The 24120-nt window shown below is 35.0% G+C and overlaps 1 protein-coding gene across 1 annotated transcript; it reads right to left on the bottom strand.

Annotated features, from left to right (window-relative positions):
- Positions 1–5202: 5202 nt before the first annotated feature.
- Positions 5203–14150, bottom strand: LOC107791724 (transcription factor GTE1). Its single transcript, XM_075257001.1, has 9 exons — positions 14010–14150; positions 12361–12483; positions 9014–9223; positions 8188–8265; positions 7835–8059; positions 7565–7663; positions 7363–7421; positions 6155–6305; positions 5203–6057 (listed from the first exon to the last, which is right to left on the bottom strand). The coding sequence occupies exons 2-9, from the start codon at positions 12481–12483 to the stop codon at positions 5863–5865; spliced, it is 1140 nt and encodes a 379-aa protein (XP_075113102.1). The 5' UTR covers positions 14010–14150; the 3' UTR covers positions 5203–5862.
- Between the last annotated feature and the right edge of the window lie 9970 nt (positions 14151–24120).

Raw genomic sequence — 24120 nt, 5'->3', positions numbered from 1 at the left:
GAGGGAAATCAGGGCGGCTGCTAGGGTTTGGGGGGGTTTCAGTGTTTGGTGAAGACGATGAGGAAAGGTGGGGTTCGGATAGGGGGCGTGGGGTGTGAGGGAAGGCTTATATACGGAGTAGAGGATTGGATCTGAGCCGTTAGATCAGATGATCTCAACGGCTTGGATCTGATGGTGAGGGGTGAGACGAGGTCGGTTGGCATTAAAACGGGGTCGTTTGGATTTAAATGAGGGGTTGGGTTGGACCGGCTAAACAGGTCGGGTCACGGGTCACGGGTGCGGATGTGGACCGTTGGATGGGTGTGGTTGAACAGCTCAGATCAGACGCTTGATGCGGCGTCGTTTCGGGAGGTGCCTGGGCAGGTCATGTTTGGACTGGACTTGTGTCCTTGGACGTGGCTGATGGGCTGAACTTGGGCCTTAATTCAAAAATAGGCCCAAGTCCGATTTGCTACACCATTTGAATTCTTTTTTTCTTTTGTTTTCCAATTTTAAAAATACAACTAAATTAAAATGAACTTGCCACATCCAACTAATCAATACTTGACACAATCATTTGCACACATACTAAAAAATTCTAAATGGTTAAATCACAACCTGAAATAAAAATGCACACATATTTTTTGTGAATTTTCTTTCTTTTTAATGACCGAATTATGGTTTTAATTACCCTGACATACATGCTTTGTATTTTGATCGGTAAGATTAAATGCAAAATGGACAGATCCACAAATGACTAACAGCACATGTCACGGAAAAACGACAAATTGCACAGCAAGGCCATTTGTCACTATTTTTTGTTTTCTTTTGGAGTGATTGTCCGTGAAGCAAAAATCACGTGCTTACACATGGGAGACACAAAAGTTGGTAAATGTCAGTTCATGAGTAAGGATGACAGAGAAAGTGATTAGTCAAGGAACAAGCAAGGTCTTCGAGTGGAAATCAGTTATCATGAGAAGTGAAGGAGCAACTACCCTCAAAGTCAAGGCCACAAACCAACAACCTTATTTTTAAACTGACAAGATTTTTCTTTGATTTGAAACAGGGGCAGGAAATCTCGTTTGTTTTGGAGAAACCCACTGCAAGGAAAGGCAAGCACCAGACAGGTTTGACCGTAAACTCTCAGGACCCGCCTGGATAATGGGATTTAATTTAAAGTTTTCAATACCCTCCTGGAAAATGGGATTTAGTTTAAAATTCAAAACAACTGTGAGTAGCAAGATCTAGCATAAGTGCGCCCCAAAGGAACAAAAGTAGGCTTCAAAGTTTACATGTTTGAGATAGGATTCAATTAGGAGTTTTCAGGACCCTCCTTAATACCTGAATAACGGGACCTAGCTTTAGGATTTCCATTGTATAGTAAGGTTTAAAGTAAGTTCTATTGTAGGGTAATATAATTTAGCCGTGAAATTGTCACTCTTAAGATAAAACTTGACTTTTGATTTTCAGGACCCTCCTGGATAATGGGACGTAGTTTAAAACTGGCTTACATAACAAGATTTAATGGAAGTAACACCTTTAGAAGATATAACTTGGATTTAAAATTGTCGTTTAGTTAAGAGTTATCAGGACCCTCCTGGATAATGGGGAGTAGTTTAAGACCTTCTTAGATAACAAGATGTAGCGAAAGTCATGTCTTTAAAAGATATAGCTTAGATTTAAAATTATCGTTTAGTTAAGAGTTGTCAGGACCCCCCTGGATAATGGGACCTAGTTTTCAAATTCTTAGTAATATGATTCAGTTTAACACTCACATATATGCCCAACTGCCAAATTGGGGCAGAAAATTTTCTTTGTTTTGTCTATTTCGTTGAAATCATGGTACCCGCCTGGAGAGCAGGAAATACATTCAAGTCAGCAGTCAGGAGCCCGCCTGGAGAGCAGAGAATACATTTCAAATCAGCAATCAGGAGCCCGCCTGGAGAGCAGGGAATACATTCAAGTTCAGCAGTCAGGAGCCCGCCTGGAGAGCAAGGAATACATTCAAGTCAGCAGTCAGGAGCGCGCATGGAGAGCAGGGAATACATTTCAAGTCAGCAGGCAGGAGCCCGCCTGGAGAGCATGGAATACAGCAGTCAGGAGCCCGCCTGGAGAGCAGGGAATACATTCAAGTTCAGCAGTCAAGAGCCCACCTGAAGAGCAGGGAATACGTTTCAAGTTAGCAATCAGGAGCCCACCTGGAGAACAAGGGAGTATAACTCAAGTTTTAGCTCTCAAGTTCTTATTGATATTTGGTAATGTGGTTCGTTTTACACTTACATATGTGCCCAGATACCCAAACTGGGGCAGAAAATTTTTCTTTATTTTTGTCTATTTTGTTGAAGTCAGGAGCCCGCCTAGAGAGCAGGGAATACATTTCAAGTTAGCAGTCAGAAGCCCGCCTGGAGAGTAGGGAATACATTCGAGTTCAGCAGTGAGGAGCCTGCTTGGAGAGTAGGGAATACATTTCAAGTCAGCAGTCAGGAGCCCACCTAAAGAGCAGGGAATACATTTCAAGTCAGCAATCAGGAGCCCACCTGGAGAACAAGGGAGTATAACTCAAGCTTTAGCTTTCAAGTACTTATTGATATTTGGTAATGTGGTTCGTTTTACACTTACATATGTGTCCAGATACCCAAACTGGGGCAGAAAACTTTTCTTTGTTTTGTCTATTTTGTTGAAGTCAGGCGCCCACCTGGAGAGCAAGGGAATACAATTCAAGTTCATGCAATCAGGCGCCCACCTGGAGAGCAAGGGAATACGTTCAAGTTCAACAATCAGGAGCCCACCTGGAGAGCAGGGGAATACAGTTCAACTTCAGCAGTCAGGCGTCCATTTGGAGAAAAGGAAAGCATCTCAAAGTACAATTTGATTTCAGCAATCAGGTATCCACCTGGAGAAAGGGAAAGCAGCTCAAATTACAATTCAAGTCAGCAACAAAAGGAGCTCGCGGCAAAAATGCGAGTCAACAGTCCGAGGTGATCAACAAAAGTTAGTCACAATTCGGAGTTTTTCTGAAATTGGTAAGGCCAAATGAGGTCACCTATAATCCATAGCCGTGCATTTGTCCATGCTAGCTAGCATATGAAAAATAAATTTCAATGTATCTTTTATAATTGCTTATAGCTTCTTACACATTAAACCTAAATAAATATAAAATATATAGAGCGGCTCATGAATGTAGAAGATAATAAAATTTATTGTATATATTCATGCTCGTATGACAAATAACAAAAATAAAGAAATGCAATAGAATAATACTACATTCTTTATTTTAGTTTTAGCTAAATAGTTAATAGGATAAAAAAGGATATAGAGATTTTTTGTTCAAGTAACTCTGTATAGGTGTACAAATATTTTATGCACAACCAAAACAAAAAGAGCTTAGATCTTTTTCTAGAATTTAAATATTACGGAAAAACTTTCATGTTCAACGTTATAGTTTTAAAGGGAGTTGATGAAAAATATATAATATTAAATATAGGAGTTTAATATTATGAATATGAAATTAAAGTGGTGCAAAGAATCCTCCTCCTCACACTAGTGGGGTTACACTGGGCCGTTGTTGTTGTTATTGATATTAACAATTTAAAATAAGGAAAAAAATTATATTAGGAAAGTCAATAAGAAAATATTTAATAACCAAAATTTTAGTTGATTATAAAGTGCTAGATATTAGGAAAGTTAATTAAATTACAACTTTTTCTAATGTGAAACTTATTTTTAAAAGGTAAGGTGAACGACATTTTGCTGTGGGCCTTCGTGCTTTTAATATAGTATAGATATAGATATAGATATAAATATAGATAGATAGATAGATAAATAAAGAACCTAAATTATCCGTTGGTTGAACTAAGTTAGAAATCGTTACAGTTAAATGGGGAAGAATGACTTTTGTCTCCTTTATGTTTTAGTTTGATTTAATTTGACACAAATGTATGAAGTTAACACTAAGTAGTCATTTTGCTTATAAAGCCTTTGTTTATTATTCGAATTTCAAATTAACTCATTTCTTTTTTAAATTTCATTATCTAAATATACCCATTAACTAACAATACTTTGCATATTATCACAATCATCTATGATTATGGTATAAAAGCTTAATTTGTCTATTTTAAACAATCATAAATGATTGATTATCTTAGAAATCAATTTTGAGTAATTGTTTACTTAGTCAATAACTTTGTACTAGTATTTAATTTAACAGTGTTTTAAAGTTTATATATATATTAAAAAAAGCAGTCACTATCTTGAGCTGGAAAAACAGAATTTATTAGTCCTAAAAAGCTTCAATAGTACTTAGAATTCCGAGACAAAAATTTAGGACTTATCGTATCTTTCCCCTAAAAAAAGGATTCGAATAACATTTTTATTCCAAAGTTTTGATTCCCCCTTTTACTACTTCTGCATTTTATTTTCTTCGAGCTCTTTGCTTGATCTAGTACTAGGATTTAGAAATGTGTGCTTAGGTAAAAGGACAACAAATATTCCCTTTTTATCTTTGGTCCCCAATATTCCATAACATTGTGTGTTTGAGCTGTTGTTTTTTTTCTCTGTCTAATTACCTTGAATTACTTTTCATCTTTATATTCGTTGTACTTATTTGAGTCTAGGGTCTATTGTAAACAGACTCTTTACTTTCACATGCAAGAAATAAGGTGTACGTATACAATATCCTCCTCAGACCTCAATTATGGGAATATACTTGATATATTGTTATTGTGGACATTCGCTATACTTGCCTTGTATATCGTACTAGTGTATTCTTTTAATTTAAAGAAGCAAAGGAGAAGAGAGAAAGAAAGGAAAACCTCCTACTCAAGTCAAGATGCGACATCGATCACTTTGGGTGGGGCCAGTCTTCCAAAGCAGAGTTTGAAGCAAAAGTCAAAGCTAAAGCTTGGCCCTCCATCAAAGTCAAACTTAAAGCTTGGCCCTCCATCAATAGAGCTAAATTTGTTATTAACATAATATATTCAATTTGTGATAACGATGGCAGAAAAAACATATACTAATATCCATACTTTTCCCAAATGTAAAGTACCAGGCATTTGCTTGTAGAGAGACCTTTAATGTTGACCAATGCTGAATCAAGATCATCTTATAAACACTGAAAATAATAGAGTATATATTATGCATTGAGTAAAAGACAAACATGCAACTATAGCTTTGATTATTAGGCCTTCGACTTTGACGAAAAGAGAATGTGATACTAATAACTTATGGGTAGAACAAAGCACAAACTCCACTACTGGCTTTAGAAGGTAGCCCTGGGTCGTTTTGCTTATTCCTTTCTTTAAAGAGACAAAAGTTACAATAAATGGAATGTTTACACACAAATTTTAAATCCAAGCCTCTCGTGTCAATTCGGGACAATGCGGGTGGCATAAGCTATTTCCTATAAACCTCCTTTCAAGAAGATATTGGAGGACTAAATGATATTTTAACCAAGCATTGAAGGGGAGCCTTGGAGCAGCGGGCAAGTTGTCTCCGTGTGACCTATAGGTCACGAGTTCGAGCCGCGTAATCAACCACTGATGCTTGCATCAGAGTAGACTGCCTACATCACACCCCCTTGGGGTGCGGCCCTTCCTCAAACCCTGCGTGAACGAGGGATCCTTTGTGCACCGGACTGCCCTTTTTAACCAAGCATTGAAGGACGACCTGTTAGTGCACTATTGCTATGTATATCTGCAAATGCAAGCTGCCTGTAAGATATATCCATCAGGAATTTCCTATACAAAAACCTACTTATTACAATGACTATTCCTGTCCTTTCCGAAGTATTAACAACGTTGAGGATAAATGGTTTGTCACGTCCCCAACGACTCACCAAAACATTTACACCTCCAAAAGTGACCACAAGATGTTGGTTATGACAAATCAGGATGGCTTTTTACTCCTTTTTTGGGAAGATTTGGCGAGTGCATCGCAAATTTCTCTTCTGCGTTTGTTGTTGTTGTTGTTTAGGATATTATTGTTATTGATGGTGTTTGGTACGATGCTCGCTGGGCTCTTTCCCTGTGCATGTAGCACGTCCTGTACGAAGAATTTCAACTTCCATAATGTGGACTCACTCTGCATAAAGGTAAAATACCCATGTCATGTAAAGTAAGAGTAGATTAAGAACTAGAAATGCTGCATATATGAAATGATCAAGACCGATAATGATGACCTGAGCATTCATGTCAAGCTCCACTTCTGTTGCTGTCGGTTGGAAAGTAGGATCGCTCTGTGCCACAATCAACAGTGCCTTATTAAGATCTTCAGGAGACAGCCTTGTGAGCCCATTCCCAAGTTTTTTCTTGTCTTCAGTTGACATCTTTCTGAAATATTTATGAGAAACTTAGCGACAAATACTGCAGTAAACCTAAAATCGAATAACATAATAACTACAGAAACAAAGAAAACACATGCACAATACACATCTAAATGATTTGTTAGCGATGAGCCAAATTTCATGCCTGACCTTGTTGAACCAGGACAAGACATACTAATGTATCACATAAACATATGTATTATGGCCCAAATCATACTTGGAGCATTCCTTGTTCGCTTACTATGTTAGCAATTAGCATCTAGCTGTTGGGCCTAAGTTTATCTGATTATCTGACTTCAACTGTTCGCTTTTAGAATTTATAAAAAAACATGGAGAAAAGGTCATTCATAGTATTATTAAGTTCCAGAATACAGAATTGCACAGCAAATCACACAATGAATGTCCAGCATACTAGTTTTACCCTCCAAGTAAGTAACCAGACCAGAACCCGGAGGGAAAAAGAAAAGCTTCACTGTCAATACCCTGTCATGAGCAGGCCCAATTACAATTGCCTTTAATTTCCCAGCCGACACATCCATCTTACTTTACTATTGGAAAAAGGTCATATGGTAGATTTTTTTTTTCAGTTTTGAACTGTTTGTTCTTAATGTTACTTAACTTATTAACAGGACAACTGCTCCCCTCCCTCTTATCCAGGCACAAGACTCGTAAAATTCATTTGTTTTCTGTCTTCCCTCTAGGCCGAAACATTTAGTGTTCTCATTATATTTATTTCAAGTGTCTGACCATATTGGCACACTTGTCATCGTGGTCATGGGGTTTTCGCCTATTACTAGCACCATATGTTAGGGGGATTTTCTTGAAAAGACCCCATTGTTCAGCACTGAAAAAGTTCATACCATAGAAACATCCGGACAAAACAAATAAAATACATGGAGCATTTTAGGTAATTTTTTTGGACCAAGCCTGAAAACTTATCTGGTAACCCTATCCTAATGAAAGGAAGGACTAGAGTATAAAATATATTTATAAAACCAATCAGCTACTTCGGAATTAATAAATGCACAGTTTAACTGAAGAGAGTTATTTGCTAAGGTTCTAACCTGCATTTCTGAAGCACCATTTCCCTGAGTTCTTCTAGTTGCATGTCCACCTCATCAAGCTGGAATTCAAAAGATAAGTCTAAGTTAAATTTCTATAGCGGGTTAAATTTAATAAGTATGTGGGAAGAGGAAGATCCACAAACAGTCGGCCCAATATGACTAAACTTTTATCTTTGTGTAAAGGAAACTGAGCTTTAACTACCTCAATACTCAAATCTTTAGCCATTTTGGCATGAGCAGCCTCCTGAGCGAGCTGCATATCCTGCTGGACTTCTGCTTCCTCTTCCTTTCGCCGCTTTTCCTATAAGCAGTAGTTCTATATATTTATGTCTCAATCATTTACTTATAAAGCCAATCATCACATAAGCATAATCAACAGCCTACAAGAAAATGATTCAATAATCTTACCAATTTACATGAGATACTAAATAAAGGACAAAGACCATAGGCAACACATGGATATGGGTTGTACCTCTTCATCAACTTTTGGCAAAAGCTGCAACCACTTCTCCTCAAATTTGCCCAATAAGGTTTTGGCCATTACATGAACGTCATGCCTTTCCTCATTGTATTTCATTGCATTCTTAAATATAAGCCTAACGTCTGCACATATCTCCCGGACATGCTTGTAGCCAGAACCATCCTTTGCTTCCATTTTTCTTTTGATAGTACTGAAGTCCATGGGCTTCTCAATAACCTAGAAAATCACATGATGTATTAGCAGAAACAAAATGACCAAAGGAATCCTAAGGACATCATGGATACAATTATACCGGCAAGAAAATTCAAAACCTTTCTTCTCAAAAGAAAATCCAAAACCTTTACCTCAAAGTAATCATGCAATCCAAGACCCTCAACATCCACAGGTTCCATAAAAGGTTCTGCCCACTTGTGCTGAGTGATCTGACAAATAGATTAAGCAATGAGTTTCTATAAATTAACTAGAGTAAATAATAACTACATTTGCTCTCAAACATGGTGCACCACCATAATATGTTCAGATACCCTACCCTTCTTTTCTTTTACCACTATATCCTACAGTAAGAAGAAATAAAATAAAGATGGTTACATAGATAGAGAAGAATGAAGGCTAAGATCGGCCAACTGACTTCCTCTTTTATTGGTAAATCAGTGAACTTATTCATTAAGGTGAGACAGGGAGAGAATGCAAAATCAACAGCAGGACAAATACAATGATATGTACCTCCGTCGAGAAAGTAAAAAGAGTATAATGGCATTGGTCCCAAAAATGAGTAAATGATATGAGATACGTCAAAACTGAGTATACTTTTACAGGAAACAGGAAATCACAATGACAAAAAACACTAGCTTAAAACTTAAGCATATTGAGATCTCTTTAACGCACAGGCCTCAGCAAATTCCATTGAGTAACAATAGTGATTTTATTAAGTAGCTATAACACATCCTTATCTGGAGCTTCAATGTTTATCAGAATGACACTCCATTCTGCAAGTACCACTATTTTCCCAAACCTTTTGTCACGTTGTCTTGCTGTTTTGCTTCAGGATACAAAATTATTTCATAATTAACAGTTGTAGAAGTTTAAAGGTTACAAAAATTACTGTTTTAGCAGCATACTAGCATTAGGCAGAAAAAAAGGTGTCAAGACACTTGGAACACAATAAGTTACCTGACGTAATATAGTGCCGAATTGGCGCACAAGTTCTTGCATTCTCCTGGCACCAGCTGCTTCTCTACGTGATGCATCCTGCTGCCGCCTTCTAAAGCTAGAAATCTGTTTCTCTTTGTCTTTCAGAATAGAGCTACCTCTTGGCGTGTTTGATTGCTTTTTACTAGTATTGGAATAGAAATGCTCAACATCATTCAGTCTCTGCTCAAGCTGTTGATGTAACAAGCTTGTTACCAGATAACATTTAAGAGCAATTGTATTCCAAATGAAAACATGGCAGAAATACATGAGCTATAAGCAACATAGATGCTGAGAGATATTATAATTTTTTATTGCAAATGCTGGATAATATACAGTTTTTGTGCTGGTATATAGTCTAGTGAGAGTAACAATACCGAGAGAATAACATTTACTGTCTGTTTTATGAACTAGTGCGAAGCAAAAGCTTTCAAACAGAAATGATTTGCTAAGAGCATTAAAAATGAAGCTATGAGATCATTTATGAAAAAATTTGAAGTGAGCAATAGGCAGCTTTGCCACAGGCAAGGATAAGAATTGCAAGCTAGCAAGCTGAAAATCATTACACCTAATATAGAGTATCAAGCATAAGAAGGAACCAAAAAGTGTATCAATTGGATTTAAGTATAACAGAGTATCATTAGAACATATCCAATGGTAAGGGAATGCCTGGGCAGGAAGTGGCAACTAACCTTCCCTGCCATCTAGAAAAGAAAAGGGAAAGAAAAGGTTTTATAAGCCTCAGTCGTATGGAGATGCAATCATATCCGAGTTGTTAATAGCTTTCTCCCCAAACCAGCCCAAACAAGGCATTTACAGAGGTAGATGGATCGTGTGGTTTGTCCAAGTTACAGCTTACATTCAACCAAATAACTAAGAAGAGCTCAAAAGCCAAAAGAAAAGAAGAGCTCAATTCTCTAAATGTCCATCTTCTTTTCACATCGTTACAGAATCCGGAGAAAGCCACCATTTACAATTCTCTTAATCAATGCCTTGTTTTTTCATCTTTTTTTTTGGTTCTTTCTTCTTTTTTTGGCATCACATATTAATTTTACCTTCAACTAGTAAAAGAAACCTGGCCCGTTATCTAGAGTTGTCAATATGGGTGGGGCCGGGCTAGCCCAGCCCACATGGGCTTTCGCAATTGACGGGCTGGGCTGGGTAGCCCACCATTTTGATGGGCCTTATAATGGTCAGGTCACCCCAGCCCTATGTGGGCTGCAGGCCCCCACGGGCCGGCCGATCATTTTTAAAAATATAATTTATATTTTTTCTTTAAGTTCTAAACTAAAAAAAAAGATATATATTTAAAAGTTAAAAAAATCTTATTAGAAAAATTTCACAAAACTTAATAACTTTTTATATTGTTCCAATATATCACAATAAACACTAAAAAAGTAAAAAGACAAGACCATATTTCATTCACTAAAAGTCAAAACTCAAAACAAACTATTCAAGAGAACGTCCATGACGCTTATGGGATATCCACCACATCATCTTCATCAAACACATTTGAATCCGCTTAGGAGAAGGTTGTCTTAACATCTTCACTTTTATCTACATCTACAATTCATATGCAATATTAATTAGTTAAATATTAAGAATAATTAAAATTTTAAAGCTAATTAGCGTTTTAAGACTTTGATCTTTTAATATGATGAGCTTAATAAACTTTAAGCTTGGGATACTCTTCTTGTTATTTTTTGTGTCATATACTTTTTATATTTTATATATTTTAAATATGTATTTTTATTAGGCCCACGGGCCAGCCTCAGTCAAGCCTCACGAGCCACGGGCTTACTCGGGCCGGGCTTAAAAGCCTCGTTTTTAAACGGACTCCAAAAATTCTAGCCTAGCCCTACTAAATCACGGGCGGGGCTGGGTTGGCCCAACTGGCCAAACCCATATTGACGGCTCTACCGTTATCACTCAGAAATTAACTGGAAAAGGGCAAGCCTCACCACAAGAGGTGAACAGCTCATTCTCCTAACACCTTGACAGAGTAGGGTAAGAACCACAAGGATCAAACAAGAGAGAAAAGGATTAGATTGGAGAATTCCGAAAGCTTTTTGCTCGCATGGTCCATACTTGGTCAGCTTTTTCTTTTCCATGAGTGTATTTACCCTGTGTTTAATTCACTTCATCTTATCAAAACACCTTTCCCTGAACTAAACTTTAAAAAAAAATCCTATGGTGCCACGCTCAATTCCATGGTTAAACAGATTATGTTGTAAATTCTGTCATTCTTCTCACATCTCTGATCAAGCAAGTTCACACACCCCCACCACCCCAAAAAAAAGGCATTGTGCACTGAATATCTGTCTAATGTGGTTTGGCTTCCTTCCAATCAACTTTGCTTCTTCCCTATTTGTTTCACCAGAACATATGACTTTAAGACAAGGTTCCAAAAGTGAAGAGAATATGCTTATGGGCTTATGGCTTGATATCTTCATTTTGAATGCTCTTGCTAATAAATCTTGGCAAGTAACTGAATGTATCTTCTTATCTGTAGCAGACTATCAGAAGAATGTTATGTTATTCTTTTACATATTATATTCTCAATTGTATTCATGTGAGAAAGGAACTTGAGAGGTGCAATGGAGAATCTATTTGCCTTTCACTTTCTCCTATTAGAATACAACTTTTACACACCCAAACTTGTCCACACTAAAGTGCAACCATAATGTCGATTAGAATGAATACTTCTATCAAAAATATGGCCAATTTGAATCATGTATTATTTTTTGCAGAAGAATGTTACGTTATTCTTTTACATATTATATTCTCAATTGTATTCATGTAAGAAAAGAACTTGAGAGGTGCAATGGAGAATCTCTTTGCCTTTCACTTTCTCCTATTAGAATACAACTTTTACACACCCAAACTTGTCCACATTAAAGCACAACCATAATGTCGATTAGAATGACTACTTCTACAAAAAATATGGCCAATTTGAACATGTATTATTTTTTTGATAAGGCTGTGAATTGTATATTGTGTGTCATCTATAACAACTAAACAAGTTGGGATTGGCTATACGAACCATCACCGACGATATTTCTCCCATTTAAATTCATCTCTGGCCAACATTATACAAAATAAAAAGAACATAGAAATAACATGTTTTGATTTACCAAAGATTTATCACAGATAACACATTAAGAATATGCTAGAAATCGCATGTTAACAAGATCATGTAGACAAAATACATGATGATCGGACAAAACAACAATGTGACTATAATGTAAAGAAGAACAGTAATTTCAAAGAATGCTTGAACAAACTAGTTATAACAATCAAGACTACAATTTGCCTCAGCACCGATGTACCTGATCAACCTTCCCAACCATTTCATCAACACGTTGGCTGAAATTTTCAACAGAATCAGCATTTTTTTTCTCTTTAAGCTCCTGTATTGGGATGTCAGGAACCGAGCCATTTGCGTTCTCCATCTGATTAAACAGGGATATAAGCTCTATCTTAGCAAAAACTCATTGACCTTTTTCATCGCAAAAAGAAACCATAAACCCAAATTGAAGGCAAACTACACCACTTTAATAATGTCAACAAGATAAAAAACTTAATTGCAATAGCATTTAAATACTTAGAACCTTTCATAAGAACTAACCAAAACCTCACTGAATTAGCAATATATTCACATGATAGTGGATGTTTATGAGTATTCTAGATGACTTGAAATTCACACATTCACATTTGATTGTCTAATTGTTGTTTCATCTTCTCTATGATAAAAATGTCAGAAACTTGAGTACTTATTATCTATGTTGCTCGGACTCTCCGAAAATGTGGCCTGATATGTATCGGATCCTCCAAAAGTAGTGCATTTTTGAAGGATCCGACACGGGTGCGGCTACATTTTGGAGAGTCCGCGCAACATAGCTTATTATCCTCAAAAGCAGACTAGTAGACCCGGCAATTTTGCAGCCATTATCAAATGGAGAGTAAATAAAATACATACTCTTCCCATAGACCACATTTCTTTAAAAATAGTTCAAGAGAAAATTTATAAGAAATACTCAAAGGCAGATAAGTAGTAGTATCTGCCTTCACTGGGTCGTTGATGTTGTACTCAAAGGCAGATAAGTACACCTCGTAACTCCAGAAGCTATTATCATATAAGAAGTAGTAGTAAATAAATAGTACTGCATGCACACTTCTATAGTTAAGCAGCGCTATTAAAAGAAACCTCACAAAGTGATGGAGAAATGCGAATTGAAAGGAGATCGATTCACACTGAAGCGATGCAACTTAGATGAAGTGCACAGTTGAACAGTGAGGCACGAAATGATCCAAGAAAAATGTAGCATAAAAATACGACCTTATGCTATCTGTGTACTAGGACTCTGTGTTCAAGTCAATTTTGGCTTCTCGTCTACTTCTCTCCTATCAACAATTCTTTTTCTCAGTGTATTTGTCTGTTTGTTTCCTAGTTTCAAGTTCTTAATTTACAGGTAGATTCTAGGAACAAAATAAGATGACCCTCACAACTGAAGCTAATTATCAAACTAAGATGACCCTCACAAAAATGAAAATAAATGTAGCAAATTAACTCCTTTTTTAAAATAACCACGAAATCATTGAGAGCAGGTGGCACATGGTTCAAAACTCGATAGACAACGGGCCCGTCCTCTACGCTTCTCCACTTAAATACCAAACTTTTGTTTTACCCACACACCACGTGCTGCAAATTTAACTCTTTTTTTTTTACAATAAATCAAGAACTGGAAACAGATTTTGCAATTGATGCTAAAATAAGTACTACTACATCTTATGCATTAAATAATTTTGCAGTTTAAACATGTGCACTTAGATTTGAATAACAAGAGGTTATGCTTCTCGTTTCTAGATTAAAGACCCAGAAAGTTACCTCTTTTTTTAGCTCTTCAAAATACTGAATTAAAGGGATTAGGGTTTCGTTAAGAGAGATGAAATGTTGAGAGAGAAAAACAAAACTTACAGCTCGATTTCGCCGGCGGGAGTAGATCGGAGAATTGCAACGATTCGAAGCTGATGAAGGTGAGTGAGTGAGTGGTGTCAGCTAAGTTGAGACTTATTTTTTCCTTACCCCTTGAGCACCAAGTAATTGGTTTTGCTTATGGTTTTACGTTCTAACAATATGATATTTGATTTGAGTCAAATAATAAATAATATCGAATTAGGAATACTGATAATGTAAATCATGAAATTCAGTAACAGTTGAAAGAAGCTTAATAGTAGTTGAAATTTGTGTATTAAGAAGGTGTTTGGGTTGGCTTTTAAGTTGGTCAAATCGATTTTTAAGTTTTTTTTAATGTTTTAAGTGTTTGGCAAAGTTAAAAAGTGTTTGGCAAAGTTAAAAAGTGTTTAACATAAGTTTAAAACTGCTTAAAAATGCCAAAAAACAATAAGTTAGGCAACCCAACTTAATTGTTTTTTGGCTTAAAAGTTATTTCTGCTGAAAAGCCACTTCTTTTAAACTAATCCAAACGGGCTCTAAATCACAATATATATAATTATTTTTTTTCATTATTAAAGTTTGCGTCAAATTAAACTAAGACAATCTTTTTGAAATAGATGGAATATATACCAAACACTGCTACATAAATATGTCATGAACATCAAAATTTGGTCCTTTAATGCGTTCAGATAATGTTCTACAACAAAGTGTTTTTTCCCCCTAATAGGTAAACTCTTAATGCCACCTTAGATAATAATGGTGTAAATATTACAATTTATAATATGATAGAAGTATTTCCTGCATTATTTACATGGTTGCCTTTGCTTAGTTCGACAAACACTCCAGTTGTATAAATAAATTGCAGCATTACACTAACAAAATTTTATGCATTGAAATCAACAACATCCCACATCGGTTTTTAACATTAAATTACAATTATTTATAAGAGGCTGTGAGACAGCTTTGTTTGCCGAGCTCAGTAACGAGGGCTTGTAACCCAAGTGGGGGCATTAATGTGGTGGAATGATGGGCCGTCTCTGAAGGTTGGGCTTGGTGGGCTAATTTCTGACCTGCCCTATCCAAGCATGGAGTTGGGTCACGTGGCCCAAGCAAAGGCATGGGCTTCTTGGTCCCTAAAGCGGGGCGGACTGCGTGAGGCTGGTTTCACAGAGCAACGAGTAGCTCCCGCTCTGTGCAGTGGAAGGACAACGGGCCGGTGCTTTCCAAGTCCATTAACGCCTGATGGGCTTCTCTAACTAAACCACCACCTTTTTTGCGCCCATATTATAAATGGGCTTGGCCCAGTCTAATCTGTTTCTTCACACAAAAATTTCCAAATGAGTTCATTCTTTTCTTTAAAAAAAGCCATATAAATAGCCAGCTAAATTTACTGTTTACTTTTTCTAGTCGGAATACACAAACTATACACGGATTATACATATAATATATATTCGCAGGTTATTTTTAATTTAAGAAATTGAATGTACGGCTATATTAGTTCAGTTTTCATTTGATAGCATTTTTTCAAACCGTTTTCGTATTCTTTTGAAGGATTTACAAAAAAAGTGGCTACTAAATATAGAAATTTTTCACTTTTAACCAGCGCCAGAAGTTATTACATTCGATAGCTGAAAAAATATATAATTTTTGAATATAGCATACATAATGTATATCTATTCAAAAAATATATAAATTTTGTCGGTTATTATTTTAAAAGTGACTATATAGTGTCATTTTTCCTTATTAGTTGCCTTTTTATGTATTATTTTATGTGAATATTGTTTGGAACATGAGGCTTATTTGATCAAGTGAAAACAGTGGTTTCTAGTCATTTTTTTAATTTTTTTTATAAGTGAAATTCATGCCAAACACTACTTTAACTTCTACAAAAAAAAAATCAGGTTCAATTTTAAATACTTAATCTTTTTCAGCAAATGAACCAAAACAGCCCAAACTAGCTACACATTTCATATTTCACAACTACTAATTGTGTTGACCTTTTGCAACATTAATTTCAGTTGGAACCAGACAAGAATTTTTGTATGTATATATGCTTTAACTAATTGTGTGACTTCAGCAAATATTAGTGCTTACACTGTGTGTAATACTTTTTATAAAAGAAATTATTTTATGGTTTCTATATCTGTGCTTTGTTAAAACAAAAGTTCAATTGGAGAATGGTTCATTATTAGATTGTATGTGGCTTATGATTCATTAAGTCCATATATACTCCAAACAATTGGTCAAAGATTTCAAAGGTGGCCCCCAATTCTCTATTTCTCAAATCTTCATTTAAACTTTATTTGATTAATTAACTAAACTGGAATACGGAGTACTACATACTAGTAGCATAGCTCCAAGTTGGCACCACTACAGAAAGAATATAATACTCTTGACCATTACTTAGGGAGATAATTTTAGAAACAGTACCGCGAAGTCAGGAATTTCGCTAAAACTTGTTTGGATGGTTGTTACATATCGTTTCATAATGTATCGTATCGTATTGTATTGTATTGTATTGTATCGTTTGATGAATACAATGTTTGGATGGATTGTGTTGTTTTGCCGTCATTTCATGGTATCACGCACTAGCAATATGATGATAAACTTGCAATATTATAAAGAAAAATTATGATACGGTATAAAAAAAGGTACGGTAAATGATAAAATAAAATTATTTAATAATAATGAAGGGTGAGATTAAGAGAAAAAGATAAGGTAACGATGCGATCACATCAAATCGGTCGTTACATAAAGTGACACATTTCATCGTTACGTAACGACGGATTTAACGATACGATACAATAAAATTTAAGTAACAATCAAAACAAACACTGTATTTAAAGTAGCAATACGATACTTTGCAATAGGTAACAACCATCCAAACAAGCTGTAAGAGCATTCAAAATTTAAAATACATAAATGAAAAGTATTTTTTAATATACACATTATATTATTTTTCATACACAATATAATTTTATGATGAAACTGTGTTAAATTGAGCATTATCCTTCGTTGTATGTGGCTACGTCTCACCCCAGGAAAGATGAAATTCATAAGGTAAACCGAACCGAAATGCTAATGATCATAAGTTAATTAACCACATTAAATAAAGTTGATAAGTCTCATAATTTTACCATGGCATAGTTTGTAATACATAAATAGTATATGAACCCTTATGTTGAAATCAAGTTATTTATATAAAAACCCAAACTATTAGGTAATTTCTATTAAAAAGTTACTGATATATCCTAAATATATAAGTATATGATTTAACTTGCTAGGTAATACATGAAAATCACGAAGCTCCAAACTTATTCAAAATCGTACAAATATGTTCGCAAATTATTGGGTCTAGTAAGAAACTTATTATTTATATATAATAAAAAGACCCACCCACCAAAATTAAAGCAGTTCCCTATGTATGTGGATATATTTAATTGACTATAATATTATTATTGAAGTGCTCTCACTATTTTTATTTTCATCAAAATTTGCCTCTGTGGTAATGTCCCTATCGAAGGCCTCAAATAAAGCATCCACTAAAACTAATACTCAGTGCCTTTTAACTTTTCCTTATTAGCCTTAACACCTTAATGCAATTTCAATGTTCCCCACTCAATGGCCTCGCTGTTTTCTCCATTTTTCTAGCTTCATTATTTCTTATATTTATATAATGTAGCAAATCCTAATTGGTTCGAGCATATTATAATCTCTAAACAAATTCGGCATCGACAAAACACAAAAATTATGTTGAATATATAAGTAAATTAACAAGTCTTCAACTGTCGTGCTAAAACGTGTAAAACGAATAATATCACTAGTATACTGATCGTTATGCTTATGAATATAAATATCGACATGATTATTGAAGTAATAGAAACTAGCTGTTCATACGTTAACACCACATATCAAAGGGACCTCTACAATATATCTTAGCCGTCTATTTTTGGGAGGTCAAACGTACTTATTTTTCCTAACATCCAATTGGTTTTTTTGGACATGACATTGTGGCATAATTCATCTAAGATTGGAACTTTTTCGCCATGACGTCATTTAGACTCGAAAAGGTAGATGCGACTAAATTTCAACGATATCCTAAAATTGCCATGAAAATTCTTTACGGCGACTTTACTTGTAATGTTGGAAATCATGAAAATATATATACTTTTCTTGTAATTTTTCGAACTTTCACATGTATACTAAAGAAAGGAGTTTTAATTAAATTAAGACGATGGTTATGTCCTCGAAAGTGCAGTATGTTATAGTTAAGAGCAACTCAAATCGTTTTATCAAAAGCTTTAGTATAAACTCACTAAAGTGATGTTAGAAGACAAACTATATACTAACAATGTTGGAACTAGTAACAGTTTCTTATATAGGTACAATTTGAGCCATTGCCGGCTTAATTATTTTGTCATATGGTGGCCACTTGACACAGATTTGATTAAATGAAGATACTTTAGAATGAATTGATTGCCAACCAAACATCAGTTGTGTGTTAGCTTTAGTCGCAAGCTCAAGTTGTGTAGGTGATCAAGTGACAGTGGCGGTTGGAGAGTATAACTATTGGGTTCATCTGAACCTGCATTATTGACACGAAGTGTATGTATGCGTATGTGAAAATCACTACAATTTCAACAAATATTAAATTGTAAAACTATATTTTCAAAAGTCGAATGATTTTAGCGGTAAGAACATAAAAGTTGAACCTATCGAATTAAAATCTTAAATATGTTTTCGCGATACAAATGTTTAAATTGCAAAGTGGCCACTAAATGTGGAAAGTTTAAGGTCTTTACCAATAATTGAAGATGAAGAAGAACAATTTAGCTTTTCCCATCTTCACTAGGATTAACCATAAGGAATTCTTTCAATATAACATTGAATCAAGAACCATTTGTACAAGTGGGAAGAAAATTCAAGAATTATGAAGAATCTTTCACCAAAAAGATAAGAGGTGGGTGGGTGGGTGGGTTTGGTGGGGGGGGGGGAGGATGGGGCAAATAGAATTAGGGTTTGGTGCTCTTGAGCTCAGGGAGAGAATGAAACAGTGTATTAGTGGAGAGAATGATATATAGAGAAGATGCATGTTTGCATAAGTGCTGTGCTGATATATCTCTTTCCGAGCAATAAGCAGATCATTAATTTGACTGTTTTCAAATGTTCCTTTGGTTCTTTTTGAATTTTCGAGTGGCTGTAGCTGATAATGGGGAGGAGCTAGCTACCATATTAGTTACAGGTTCAAACTTACAAATTCTAAAACTTTTACTTAGACACCCTATATTTATATTAGGACATTCATTAAATATGTATTAATTAATATTTAATTACAAACGCAGTAACTAATAGGAATTTCTTGCATTGGAAGGAATATTAATCACGGACATGCATTCTTTGATTACTCAAGCCTAGAATAAAAACCCTTTACTTGAAACCGCCTGGTAATATAATTTTCATCTTTCGCATGCCAATCGACGAGAGTTTTTCCCACAATATATAGGTATAGGTTCGATTAAAAGAAGTCGAGATTTAGTAGGAATATCATCCTCAGAGAAGGTTTCCTCGTATGGAAGAGTTACAATATGCCTAGATCCTTCCATACAGTCATTAAACTATAATAGAATTTCCGTATATTTCGAATCCTTATTGGTCGTGCGGACTACCGCCAACCTTTAAAGGTGTACTAAAGCAGCTAGATCTGGATGGCCGTGCGGACTACCGCTCGCCTACCTAGATCCTGGTGTAAATGGTATCAGAGCCTAGGAATTTTCATGGTAATTGTGTAATAGATATGAAAGATTCAACATAGATATGAAGCTTTTGGAATGGATCTGGGAGAAACAAGTACTAAAAGTACTAGACTTGAAGAGGTAGATATACCTCAAAACCTTGATTTGTTAAATAAATGGACAATTCCTAAAGTTTCTATAAAAACCATTTATGATTATGGTTGGTTTGATAAACTTTCTTCTAAACAATTGATAAAAACGACTGAACAGTCTTTAGCATTAAATTCATCTGAACAGACTATTCGTTTGTTAAACAAGCATGATATAGATTTATATAAACATCATTACCATTATGTGCATATTGGTATGGTTCAAATTGCTTTTAAACCTTTAACCCTTAAAGGGTTACCAGAGACCTTCTTAGCAGCTCTTAGAGATGCTAGAAATCTGAATTTCAGACAGTCTCTAATGGGTTCGATAGAATCTATAGTGGCCTATGGTCCAGTATATTTTAATACTCAACCCAATTTGCAACTATCTCTTTCTGATGTTAATATTCTTGATGCTTTAACTTTAAATGTGAAAACGCATGGTTATAATTATGCGCCTGGTTCTAAACTTATATGTCTGTCCTATAGGATTTATTTCAAATTATTATCTACTTTAAATCCGAAATGTAAGTTATACGATACTTCGGATCAGACCATATTGGTCGAAACCAATTTTGCAAAGTCCAAGGTCACCACTAGGAGACCTATCAGATGGGAGGAAATTAATTTTCCGACTACATGGACTTTAAATTCTGTTATATCCCCAAGTCAGATTACTAACGACTTGTCAAATACTGAATTTTCGCATGTCACTCAAAATCCGGATGGTAGGATTTGTATTCAATTTGATGATAAGTCTACTATTTATAATAGACATTCTTTTTCTAATCACAGACTTCTACCTGCTATGCAACATATTTCCCCTGTTGAACCAGTTTACGGTCCAGCTCGCAATCGTGCGGCTTCTTTACACACTATTGCTAGCGATAAGCCTGATTCCAAAGATAAGAGGGTTGAAAGGGTTAAGATTAACCCTCAAACAAATATTGTTCAAGATAATGACAATATTTCAGATAAGGATATTCCTTCTCTATCTGAGATGGATTTCGACCCCAATAATATTTAATGATTCCACACCAAATTGATTTTAGCCCAGGTTCTCGGGCCCGTATTTATATTCAAAAAGAATTTTTTAGTGAAAAATGGAACCAGTTTAAAACATGGTTTTTTGATACTTATAGTAAAGAGGATTTGAGTAATATATCTCAAGAATTTTATGAAACTTGTGCCTTACATAATCAAATTATGTATTTTGTTCCTTGGTTTATAACAACTTATTTACCTCTTTATATAAAGGTATTAGAAAGATCTTATAAAGACGGGAGTGGTAATATTACTAAAGCAATTTATCCGCCTCAGGCTCCCTTTATTCTACCTAATAATACTGGTATTACTTTCACTGCCTTTCAAAAATTTATTGATGATAATGTGGCAGCTATTAGTATTGCAGAAATTAATAAATTGATTTCTCAAAACAATTATTTGGGTTTATATGTTAAAATTTTAGGAGAACATATTGGTTCTCTTGATAAAAAACTTGATGATTTGACTATTTTAATAAAAAAAATGGGTACTAAGAAAGGACCAACTGATATTGCCTCCACTTCAGGAAGTAAAACAGTTGATCAAAACATTCTTACCCATATTCAAAGACCTCCTGAGATTCAGGATTTTAAATTTAAATCTCTTGATGACTTAGCTCAGCTTTTAGATAAAAAGCTTTCTGGTTTAAATATTAGACCTATTGATTTATCAAAAAATTTTGCTGATAAAATGGAGACCGTTTCTGATTATAAAACTGAGACTTGGTCAGAGTTTAATAAACTCAAAGGGATTGTTAAACAAAATCATAGGTATGCTGATAAACCGAGAATGCAGACCTATTATTATCCTCGTCCTACTCCTCAAGATGTGTTGATTGAGGAACGAGATTGGAATCAGACTAATACGTCTTATAACGGTTCCGAAATTTATGAATGGAATCTTGATGGTCTAACTGATAGACAATTAACCATTCTCGTACACAGAATGCTCATGTATTCGACTATCTGTAAAAGTGTTAAAAATACAGATAGAACTATTTGCAAAATGATTATTGCAGGTTTTACTGGCCAACTTCGTGGCTGGTGGGATAATCATTTATCTGTAGAGGAAAAGGCGTTCGTTATAAATGCTACGGCAACCGACGAAGGTGTTGATAACATAGGTATGGCTCTGGTAGTGGGTAGAGAAGATGCAGTTTATACTCTTATCCTTACAATTTTAGAGCATTTCAACGGTAGATTTACCTCAAACCATCAGACCGTCCGAACTTTACTTAATGGACTTAGATGTAAGACCCTTAGTGAGTTTAGATGGTATAAAGATACTTTTATGAGTAGAGTTATGGAACTACCCGAGAATAGATATGAGCACTGGAAAGCCAAGTTTATAGACGGCCTCCCTTCCTTATTTGCTGAAAGAGTAAGGAATGTGTTAAAGGGTAGTTGCGGAGAGATTCTGTATAATAATTATACCTATGGTAAGCTTATAGGTGTTTGTACAGAAGAAGGTCTTAAATTATGTAATGAGCTAAGACTTTCTAGACAGCTTAAGATAGATAAGCTTAAAGAAAGGTCCCAAGTAGGTGACTTTTGTACCCAGTTTGGTTTACCCGGAACTTCCACTCAAAATAGGAAGAAGAAAACCAAATATCATAGGTACCCTAACCCGGATAGCCCGTATAAGAAAAAGAGGTCTAGATATAGGCCTAAGGAAGAACGCGATACTAGAAAAGCGAACAGGAAATCTACTCGATTTGCGAAGAATAGATCCAAACGTGATCTCGCTGATATTAAGTGTTATAAGTGTGGAAAGTTTGGTCATATTTCTCCAAACTGCAAGCTTCAAAAGCTAAAAACCTTAGAACTCGATGATGAGTTACACGATAAGGTTTATGGCTTGTTATACACTTCGGGATCAGAATCTGACTATTACTCAGAGACTGAATCTGAAGCTGAAGTTGAGTTAATTGATTTTTCTGATAATAATAAAAATGTTGATGCTGCTTGCACTGCTTGCAAAGGTGATATTTGTGCTTGTGATAGTGACGAATTTTATAAATTGAAATCACAATTTGATGATCTTAATATAAAAACTATTACATCTGACAATGTAATAGAACTTTTAAAAGAAGTTACTGATGAAAAACTTCGTGAAAAAATTATTACTTTAGCTGCAAGTTCAAGTTCTAGTAGTTCAAAAACTGTTGAAAAATACAAAAACGAATTTGAACACTTTGCACCATATTCTTTATCTGAAATAAATAGAAGACTTCAAAAGTCCAGTACTCCTAGTCGAGATACTTCTTTTGATGATTTAAAAGAAGAAATCGAAAATTTGAAAAGAGATATTAAGTCTCTTAAGCAAAATCAAATGATTTGCGATCACCGGATTACTCAAATTGAGAAAAATAATTCTCTACCTGAATCTTCGACTAAAGGATTTTCTGATTTTTCTAATGATAAAGAAAAAGAAATTTTTGATGAAAAATCTGATTTATTTTTAGGTATGATGCAAATTGTTACTGCACACAAATGGTATATTAAATGTACTATTTTAATTGATAATAATTTTTCTATAACTGATATAGCTATGATTGATAGTGGTGCAGATGTAAGCTGCATTCAGGAAGGATTGATTCCTACTAGATATTTTCAAAAGACTACTCATTTGGTGAAATCCGCTTCTGGTCATGCTTTAGATATAGAGTACAAATTGCCTAATACTCATATTTGCCAGAATAAAGTCTGTATTCCACATTTCTTCTTTTTGGTAAAAAACCAGTTATACCCTCCAATCATACTTGGAACACCTTTTATTAATGCTATTTATCCGTTTAATAATATAGATAAACATGGTTTTTCTGCTACTTATCAAGATAAAAAGATAAGCTATTCCTTTGTTACAGATTCCGTAACTAGAGATATTAATGCCTTGATTAATATGAAACAAAGGCATGTTGATTCACTACAATTAGAAATTCTTAGTATGAATATATTTGATACTATACAATCTGCAAAAGTTCAGCAGAAGATTAAATTAATTGCTGAAAAAATGGCCGTTGATGTTTGCGCCGATCACCCTAGTGCCTTTTGGAACAGGAAAAGGCATATTGTAACTCTTCCATACGAGGAAACCTTCTCTGAGGATGATATTCCTACTAAATCTCGACCTTGCCAGATGAATGCTGAGCTAGTTGAATTCTGCAAAAACGAGATTGATAGTTTGTTACAAAAGGGTTTAATAAAA

The sequence above is a fragment of the Nicotiana tabacum genome, chromosome 7 (assembly GCF_000715075.1).
Source record: "Nicotiana tabacum cultivar K326 chromosome 7, ASM71507v2, whole genome shotgun sequence".
NCBI classification, from domain to species: domain Eukaryota; kingdom Viridiplantae; phylum Streptophyta; class Magnoliopsida; order Solanales; family Solanaceae; genus Nicotiana; species Nicotiana tabacum.
The sequence above is the reverse complement of the archived record's forward strand: the minus strand, read 5'-3'. Positions and strand labels throughout refer to the sequence as shown.

What these genes read in the sequence shown, in the direction of transcription:
- LOC107791724 (XM_075257001.1), bottom strand. Translation starts at nt 12,483, where the DNA reads ATGGAGAACGCAAATGGCTCGGTTCCTGACATCCCAATACAGGAGCTT. An exon ending in TGGTTGGGAAGGTTGATCAG is followed by an intron (nt 9,224 to 12,360) that starts GTACATCGGTGC and finishes TTACATCAACAG; the next exon opens with CTTGAGCAGAGACTGAATGA. An exon ending in TGCCAAAAGTTGATGAAGAG is followed by an intron (nt 7,664 to 7,834) that starts GTACAACCCATA and finishes TACTGCTTATAG; the next exon opens with GAAAAGCGGCGAAAGGAAGA.